The sequence below is a fragment of the Limulus polyphemus genome, unplaced genomic scaffold, assembly GCF_000517525.1.
Source record: "Limulus polyphemus unplaced genomic scaffold, Limulus_polyphemus-2.1.2 Scaffold8343, whole genome shotgun sequence".
In the NCBI taxonomy this organism is placed as follows: domain Eukaryota; kingdom Metazoa; phylum Arthropoda; class Merostomata; order Xiphosura; family Limulidae; genus Limulus; species Limulus polyphemus.
In genome coordinates this window covers 21651-31977 of record NW_013673953.1, presented here as the reverse complement: position 1 = coordinate 31977, position 10327 = coordinate 21651, and the positions used below count along the sequence as shown (strand labels likewise).

General features: G+C 28.1%; 1 protein-coding gene across 1 annotated transcript in view; it reads left to right on the top strand.

Annotated features, from left to right (window-relative positions):
- Positions 1-3127: 3127 nt before the first annotated feature.
- LOC111083143 overlaps positions 3128-10327 on the top strand; it is a 20786-nt gene continuing 13586 nt past the window's right edge. The window contains exons 1-7 of the mRNA XM_022379429.1: positions 3128-3172; positions 4604-4771; positions 5192-5312; positions 5916-6030; positions 7015-7090; positions 7979-8056; positions 10017-10051. Of these exons, the coding sequence (XP_022235137.1) occupies positions 7993-8056; positions 10017-10051 (99 nt within the window). The 5' untranslated portion in view covers positions 3128-3172; positions 4604-4771; positions 5192-5312; ... (1 more) ...; positions 7015-7090; positions 7979-7992. The remainder of the gene's footprint in view (positions 3173-4603; positions 4772-5191; positions 5313-5915; positions 6031-7014; positions 7091-7978; positions 8057-10016; positions 10052-10327) is intronic.

The window sequence follows — 10327 nt, the reverse complement described above, 5'->3', positions numbered from 1 at the left end:
ACCATCAGTTATACCAACTATTTCTGTAGTCAGTGTGACAGTATACAAACCATCAGTTATACCAACTATTTCTGTAGTCAGTGTGACAGTATACAAACCATCAGTTATACCAATTATTTCTGTAGTCAGTGTGACAGTATACAAACCATCAGTTATACCAACTATTTCTGTAATCAATGTGACAGTATACAAATCATCAAATATCTCTGCAGTGAATATTTGATGTGAAAAATGCCACTAAAATTTATGATTTATTGACAAATAGTACATACGAACACAAGCTAGTTCACTGAAAATTTGCAAAGCAAAATAGATCAAATGAAATATGTGTCAATTTATAATTACTGATAGTGGAAGGTAAAAGAATATAAAAATAATGCTTACCTTCTGATCAAAGTTACCTATATAGTTATAATTATGGTATTTTGGCACTTGTGTATAAAGTTAAAATCATAAATAATATTCAACGGTAATTATTCATGATTCTACCTATATAGATTAGAACCCTACCCAGTAACTAATAGTAATATAACTAAGTTAATACATCACTCTTTCTTAGAATGAATAAAATATATTTATTCATTAGTTAGGTGCCCCCACTGTTAGCCAGTTTCAGTCTTAATCCCAATAACATTCCACACGGTTTGGCACTAGCTTAGGAGTTTTAGGTTAGTCCTAAATCCACATACCAAGCTAATAATCTTCCTGATAAAAAAAACATTATAAAACAAAATTTTAAAAATCTATATATATACATATATACACATATTAAACATTTCAACCAACACTGTTAATTACACTATCATTAAAAAGAAAGAATAAATAGAAATAACATACACACAAAAAAAACTAGCTTATTGTTTTATGCATTATCACTAGTTCCTTGAAAACCAATTTGATCATAGAGTCAATTACGAAGGTTTAGTTAAACTTATTTCAACTTACCTTTCGGAAGAATACTCCTGGAAAGAAAAATCAAATTATAATATTATTGAAGTGTGTTAACCAATATAAAATATTTTTAGACAAAAAAAAATATATGAGCTTTTTATTCATGATGTTAGAAAAACACGTAGGTTCGATAGAAATGAGTAAAAACTCTATAACCCGAGCACTTTCGAAAGGTGGACTTTTTTCTTCAGGGGCAAACTTTTTTATTAATATTTTCTTTAATTTTATCTCAACTTCAAATAATATTAATGAAACATAATTCAAAACAAAGGTAAATAAAAAATGTACAAAGTGCAAAAAACAATTACTAATGTTGAAAAAAATTATTACTCAGCTAAAAATGTGTGCATATCAAATCATTGTTGAACTTCAAAAGTATATTATTTATCATATATATATATTTTTTCACGACTGTACATCTATTTTTTTTACTTAACATAGTATTGAGACAAAAATGCTAATTTTTTTATTACTAGACACATGAAAGACATTTATCAAATAATGTCACAAAATTCAATCATATGCTTTTTTTTTTATCAATTTCTGTATCTTTGTCTGCACCTACAAGATGTATAATTTCAAACAATGACAGTCTTTAGTGTAAACATTTAAAAAAACAGAACTGATTAAAAAATATTTAAAATTATAAATCACGGTACGTTATCGTTTTTATTTCAAGCTTGATTTATCTGTATTATACCAATTTAAGAGAGTGGATAAACATGTCTTATATTTATTTTAAAGATATATTGAGAAAATTGTTTAAATCAGAATTCAAAAATATTCAGTGAGTGGCTGAGAAATGAAAAATGTAACTGATTAGCACTTTTTTTAAAAAAACTTTATGGGTACTGGACTCTAACGTTGAAGTTAATGAAACAGCCGTAGTACTATTAGAATTACGTAGGCCTAGATTATGAGTTTAGCTTTGGTCAATATTTTCACGATATCACGTGTAACAAATATTTTCCAACAATTTTAAAAGCAACAAATCAAATAACTAATGCTAATGCCTTTGTATTTGGAAATTAAACTACAGCTTTATACAAACCTTGAACTCTTCCAAATACTTCAAAGTCAATTGACAAAACCATCTTTGCAAACGCCATGTAAGGTTATGCGAGCACATTCAACGCACAACTGGAGTCGCATATCAAGATATTAAACTATTCTTTCGTGTCCAATTAGATATGCAGCATATGTTTATTTCAAATTTTGACTTCTATAATATTTTTCTTTTCTGTATCAATTTTACTGTGTCATATTTCATGCACTTATAGCAAGAAAAGAAAAGATGGTGTCAAGTTGTTGAAAAATGAACCATTAAACTCTCTCACACATGTTGTTAACCATCGCCCAAACGTGAAATTCGTAACACTATTGCAGGAAAGAATGGAAGAAAAACTGAATTTATTGTATTCAGAATTCCCCCTCCCCTCTCACTAGAGTCGGACGAAGTATAGTGGCTGGCCTATATATCCAAGGGTTCAATGTGAGTGTCCCATCGTTGCACAAAAGCACCCTGTACTTCGAGGCCGTGAGGACACCACTATAAAAGTGACAACCAAATATAAGTATTCGATCAAACAGGATCAGCCCAAGAGTTAGCGTTGGGTGCTGTTAATTATAATTGCCTTCATGTAGCTCTGCATACTGACTTTGTAATCAAAGTCAATATTGGTTAGTAGTGAAGTGTTAATCAAATGAAATTGGAAAATATGATGTTTTAAATAAGAATTTGTAAATTAATGATCTTTCAAGTTCGAATCTATCTGTTAGATCAATTTTATTTTGCCAAAATTAAATCTAAATATTATAGGTAGGTCATATCGCAACAGCATGCAAAATATGACTTTCATTGTTTTCTTTACCCTTTATGATTTATTAATAATCATATTTGACAAACCTGAATATTCTATAAATTTCAACACTTACTTCTTTTTATTCTCATTTGTGTCGTTTGATAATTGATTAAGAATTTATATATGTTTATAAATCGGTAACTTATACATATTTAACTGGCAACCAACAGCAGGCGTATTGGTATATTTCTCGTGATATATAGTTCATATCTTGATTTTTTTATTATATATATTCGTTTGAGGAGTATTTTCAGATTATAATTATGCTGAAGAGGGCGCTCTAAATAACAAGCGGGAATTAAAAAGTAAGTTTAGAAATTCGTATGATAAGTTGATAACTTAAGAAGAAACTTATAAGTGTAAGTTATTGACAGAAATGTTATTGAGTTCTTTTATAAATCAGGAACTTCAAATTTATGCATTTAGCCTATGAAACAATTGTTATAAAAGCCAGCAATCGTCCAACCTCATATAACTACAAATAATTACAAATATTGTAAGTTAGGGCGCAACTGTGTGACACTAATACTGAGTGATAGTAATAACAATAACACATACGACTTAGTTATTAACAGTTATATTTTTGTAGTATCTGACCAAGTTAATAACTTTACGTTTAACACTGTGGGTGTGATAGGTAAAATCATACGCATAAAGTCTGACCATCATGGCTTAAGTTAAGAAGTTTCTTTTCTGTTAATGTTATAACCCCAGTTTAACTTTAAAAATTACCCGTTGTTTTGATATATTTCATTTTCATGAACATTTACCCTTTGTTATACTAGTTTATTTTAAATTGAATATTAAAATTTCCTTTTTTGACCATGAGGTAACGAGCCGATTACTTTGAAATTGCACAATTATAAGCTTTTTATAAATTCATTAAATATCACCTAAATATTGCATATGTCATAAATTACATTTAGTTTTTGTTTCCACTTCTGCTATGATTATGAAGTTATGTTACACTTACAGCACATTAGTTGTGTACTATCCATTGTTGTTTATATAAGTTTGGTAATCATTCTTTTTCTTGCATTTGATATCAGTATGTAGCTGAAATGCCAGATTTGCATTATCGTCGTGGCTTCAATTTTAACTCATTGGTATCAATACTTTCATGTCATTTTTGTAAAGTTTACTTGGATTACTCCTTGTGAAATCTGAATATTTTTGACTGTTTTCAGTTGTAACAGACGATCTGTACTTAAAATTTGGATTGCTTGTGATTTTTGTTTTTTTTAGTCTCTCGTTTATTGTTGTCATAAATATCCTTAGCTTTTTGAAATTGACATGTTCATTGTGATTATTGTTTTAGTTCCACTTTTCTAATCAAGTACAGAGAACAGTTTTATTTGAGTCATTTTTATTATTTTATCTATCAATATTATTATACTTTTTACTGGTTATGTGGAAGTAATTAACTTTCTTATTAGTTGTGTAAATTGTATTCTAGGGTGGGTTTAAATTACTTAGAAATGTAATGAAGAAACATTAACTTGGTTTGTTTCAACAAATAGTAAAAAAAATCAACACAGTAACTAACACTGAAATAATTAAGAACATGAATTTAAATTATTTTTAACATTTATCCAAAATATTTTGCAAATTATTTTTTTTTGCATTTGATTTTGTAAAAATATTATTTGAGAAAAGTGAATATTTTGTACATATTTCAAGTTACAATTGCCATTACAGATAAGATCCATCAACATAAATGTTAATTGTATACTTTAATTTGAACAAAGTTTTTAGTTTGTTGTAGTTGTAAATTTACAAGTATTTTGCAGGAGAGTAGCTGTAAACCCACATTTTGCTAATAGCAATACAAAATGTGGGAAGATATTCATGTTGGATTTGGAGATGAAACAGTTAACTTTGGCCCACGGGAAGAAGTCTGGACAGGTCCACAAGTTTTTGAAATACATACCTGGATCACAGTTTCAACTATAAACAAGGTATTCTTAAAAATGTTAATGTACATTACATTTTGCTGTCTTATTATTCCAAGACTTGACAGTTGTCCTTTCAAGCCATTCACTGATATATATATATATATATATATATTTGTTGTTTGTTTTTTTACTGTTGCCATATTTTGCATAAACAGGAAATTCTTTTAAGTTGTTTTTTTTTACATTATTACTTGTAACATAGCTTTGTAACGAAAGAGAAAGCAAAAAATTTTGAACTGTATTTTGATTTTATGGAAAATTTTTAAATTATGGGATCATTTTCTCATCCAAAGTTTTAAATAAATTCTTTCATTTTTTTGGTTTTACTATATAAAGTTCACAAAAAATTTCAAATGTTTTGTTTTACTACCTAACCTCTATAAAATTATATGTTGAAAAGTCATATTTATAATAATTTTTTAGGAGAGAACTACACCCAGTATTTTCTGTGCAACATCTCCTCAATATATAGGCTTAGCTGTTGATACTCAGTTGTCCTTGTTTGTTCAAGAAAGTCATGAGCTGTTAGTAACATTTACTTTTGGTAAGCTTATGTGTTTCTTAATTACCACTTCTCTTTCTTAATTTTATCCAACTGCTATTTTTATGTTTTTTCAATCCATGACAAATTGAATGTCACTGTCAGTATTTAAAAAAAAAATAAAGGCCTAACATAATGGATTCCAAAAATGATGTCAAATCCTCTTAACAAAAGTAACATTATACTCTTGAGAGCCACATTAACAAATCTGATGTTATTGTACAGATAAAAATAATGTATATAAATAATAAAATAAGGAGCATATAAAGATTTAATGTATTCAGGTAAAATATTTTGAAAATAACACAGTATAATTGTGATTGGTTAATTTTTTATTATAACAATTTAACTGATACACATTTTAAGTGTTGATAATATTAAATTAGGCTAATGAACACACACAATGTTTCATCAAACTCAGTGGACTAAGAGAATGCCATATTTGTTAGTGATAAGGTCCAAGGTAGCTCAAAAGTAAAATCAAGGCTATATTTGTTTGAGATGTTAATGTTTCTGAACATATTAGCATAAAATGTTAAACTAGCTTATAAAAGTATGGACATGTTATAATTTAAGTAACAGAGCACTTTATTTATATTGTTTCAGACTCGTTGTTGACACTCTGACATTTAGCGAAGACTCCAAGTTGTTGCTGGTTGGAGAAAGGGTTGGCTCTGTGCACATTTTTGATGTTGCCCAACAAACAAGATTGCTTGCTGTGGTGAGTTGCTTGTCAAAGAGTTAACGAAATAGTTATTTACTTTAAATTATTTTTTGTTGCATATTTTATGCAGAAGCTGAAATACATTTTGACAGTCTTTATCTCCTGGTGTTAGAGTATTGTATGATTGCTACATGATCGATAGTTTGAGTAGCATACATTGAGTAATACCGGTGGACAGACCCTGAATCCAAGTGTTCATGGCTTGCCTCTTGTTACTAGGAAAAATATGTAAACAAATGTGTTTCACACTTGTAGTCATGGGTGCGTTTGTAAGAATGAAATACAAATCCCATTATTTAATTAAGAGTAGCTCAAAGAGTTGGCAGTGGGTGCTATGATAAACTGCCTTCCTAGTTTTGCACAAATATCCAAAACCAACTATTATTATCAATTAAAAATGTTTCTAATAAAAAAAGCAAAATTGTACTTAATCAATCCAAATTATTAAAAACAAAACCACAAATATCTGGACTAACTTTGCTAATGTGCATAGTTGAATCTGGGTCATAATTATTTAAATAAAAAAAGTATTTTGAAATTATTCACAGAATTTAATGCATGTTTTCGGTGGAAGTAACTGAACTGTGTCTGCTCTTTAAATATTGATTGTATTTTAAAATGACAGTTGTCCGGACTCGTGCAAGAAAACTTGCTGTTGGCAAATAAGCTTGAACCAGAATTGATTTAGAAAAACTATCATTAAAAATGTTACCACTTAAAATATAGATTGTCTCTAAAGTATTTAGTAAAACTGAAAGAGAAGTAAAAAAAAATGTGTGTAATGAGTTTGTGAAACATTGTTAAACTTCAACAACCCATTACATGGATAAACCATGAACATCAAGTAATAATTAAGGTATAAAAATTATTTTATATTAAAACATTATGAGAGCTCTTTTATCTTTTTCATATGTTCGTGTTATAACAATTTGAAAGACCTTAATTGCTGCTCTATATCTAAAGTTTTCTTTTATTTTACAGCCTCTTGTTTTGTGTGAAGATGAAAGGGAAGAGCAGACGTTTTTGTCTATTACTATTACACCTGTTGATGCTGAAGGTTTGTCGTATAATGTTACAAAAAAAAATGCTGATTAAATAGATTACCAGTTATTATTCATTATCAATAACTTCTTATTATTGATAATGGCTACTTTTGTAGGTTAGAACTAAAAATATTTAGTAATTAAAATAGCAGATATAACAAACTTATAACAAGAAATATGAAATGCCATCTAAGTTTCTAATGATTAAAATACATTGATTGAACTGGACAACTTCTCTAGTTTATGGTATTTATCATTGAAGTCCCAACAACATCTCACTTGGTCAGCCAATTAAATAAGTTTAGATTAGTCCTAAAGCCGTATAAAATAATCCTCATAATAAAAATATACATTAAATTTTTTAACCATCACTGTTAATAAAACTAATATTAAAGAAAGGGTACAAAGTAACTTACTTACAAAACACAAAGGTATAATCAAGAAAATATTTGTTTTCAAAGGATGGTTAACTTTTCCATTTGTGAATTTCGAATTGTGCATTTATTTTTTTATACCTCTAAGAATGACATCTTAGTAAAAATACTTCCACATAGAAATATAGTTAATATTTTAAATCCGAACATGAAAATATAAAAATATTGTAAAAGCATGTATATCTTCTTGTTTCATGTATTTCAGCATCGTATAAATAACCATTGATTAGACAAGTACGTTTAGCATTTATTATTGTAAACAGTCGCATGTATTTGAGTGTTTTGGAATTAAAAACTTGATTTTTTTGTAAAATAAAGATCATATTTTAGATTTATTTTCTCCTTCTAGCAAACTCCGATGTTATGTGGGTAAAGTATTGAGAAGTAAATGTATTGTTTATACTACCTGCATTATTTATTTATTTATAATTTTTTATAATCCTGTATGGTTAAATATTTATCTTTCAGGTTGCATAACTATTATGATTTTAACGAAGCTTCAGTTAATCACTTTTTGCAACATAAAATTTGCACAGCTAGAAGAAGGTAAGTTTTTTTTTTCTGAATTTCATCTTTATTATTGTTCTGAATCTAGTGTGTGTTTGTTTTATTATAATTGGATATGGTCACAATGATAGAGACCAGCAACTATGGTCTTTAAATTCATATATCTAACATTTTAAACCCCTTTATGTTTATCTGAGCTAATAATGTAGACAACTTCTAAAGGAATATCTGTTCTATATATATCTAACATTTTAAACCCCTGCTCAGATAAACATAATAATAATGTAGACAACTTCTAAAGGAAAAGCCTAACTGGCTGAAAACATGCTTATAGTATGTGTTTTAGTGCTGCAAATCAAGCCTAACTGGCTGAAAACATGCTTATAGCATGTGTTTGGGTGAAGAGAAAAAGAGCATAAGCTACATTTGTTTCTGATAAATTATCTAAAATGTGCAAAATGTTAAAAACTGGTTTTTAATGAACATGTATAATCACTATATTTTTTTCATGAGCTTAGGATGATTTTTTCTTGCAACCACATTTATCTTCTTTCCAATTCAAAATATAAAATTATTTCTTGCTGTTACAAAACACAAATGAGAAAGTTTAGTGTGTTATATCAGCTTACAGTGAACAGATTTTATGATGTAGACAACTTCTAAAGGAATTATGTTTATCTGAGCAGGGGTTTAAAATGTTAGATATATATAGAACACATATAATAATGTAGACAACTTCTGAAGGAATTATGTTTATCTGAGCAGGGGTTTAACATGTTAGATACATATAGAACAGATATAATAATGTAGACAACTTCTGAAGAAATTATGTTTATCTGAGCAGGGGTTTAACATGTTAGATACATATAGAACAGATAGTTTTAGTGCTGCAAATCGGTTGAAAACATGCTTATAGTATGTAGTTAGGCTTGATTTGCAGCACCTTTTGATTTGTAGTTATACATTTTCCTCCTTAAGTATTCTATTTTTTAGCTGTTGTTTTTGATTGTACTGTACTTCAGAGTGTCATAGCAGCTGTGTTAAATTTTGTTTAGCTTTTGTAGTTACTTAAATATATATCAAATATTAATGGTAGAGTTGAAAAAAGTAAATCCTATAGAAATATCACCTTACTAGAGACCTACTATGGTATGTAAATAACCAGGTAGGATGTTAACCTGGAATAGAAACTTGAGCATTCATGTACAAACATTTGTAATTTATTTCATGTTTTTAAAAGTTTTTTTACTGACTTTCAAAATGGCAATGAACTTAACTAGAACATTTTAAAAATGAGCAAAAAAATGGGCATTAATCAGTGTTATAAGAAAAAGTTATTCAATCTGTATCAACATGAATATATTATGAAGAACTTTTTACAACCAGTTTAGCTTCCATGTAGATTAATACATTAATTTCAATGCATCTAATACTTATGTAAGAAATAAATACAGCAGTATTAAACTTATTTTGTTAAAATAGTAAAAGATACATGTCACTGCTTTGTTGAGTTAACAGTTCAACACCCCCAGTGGCTCAGCAGTATGTCTGCGGACTTATAATGCTAAAAACTGGGTTTCAATACCCATGGTGGGCACATCACAGACAGCCCATTACGTAGTTTTGTGCTTAATTTTAAACAAACAAAACGAGCTTTGTGGATCATATGAAATATTGTAGCTAACATTATATAACAAGAGTAACTAAAATGTATATTTCTTCTGTAAACTTTCCTTTTTTTTCATTATTGTCAAGTAAGTCTCATCTTAACTTGTTGTTTTTATTTTTTTCTATATTTATACTTCATATTTCTGTAATATTTCACAATTTCTTTATTCTTAGTCTTTCTTATTACTGTTCTTCATCTTGTGAAATTCAGTTCCTATGATGTAAAATTTGATATTTATTTCAAAGGCAGTATGTTTTAATAGTTGATGTTTTTTTTTTAGTTATATTGATTTGTTTAATTTATACTTGTTTATTTTGGTTTTGGTTTCAGCTATTAAATCTCAGGACCAAACATTAATGCAGAAGGTGATGTCTTTGTTATAAATAAAGATTAAATTTAAGATGTTAGTGCATAACTTTAGCCACTACTTCATTTAAGAGTTTAGTAAGAAAACTAAAACTTTTAAACAATCTGAAATTGTGTAGTCAGAATTTTTTCTTTTTATTAATAGTATACTTTAAAAAAATTTTTGGTAGTAATATAATTCATATACCATATTTTTCGGTGTATAAGATGCACTTTTTTACCCCAAAATTTGATGTCAGAATCTGCTTGCGTCCTATACACCGAAGGTATGAATA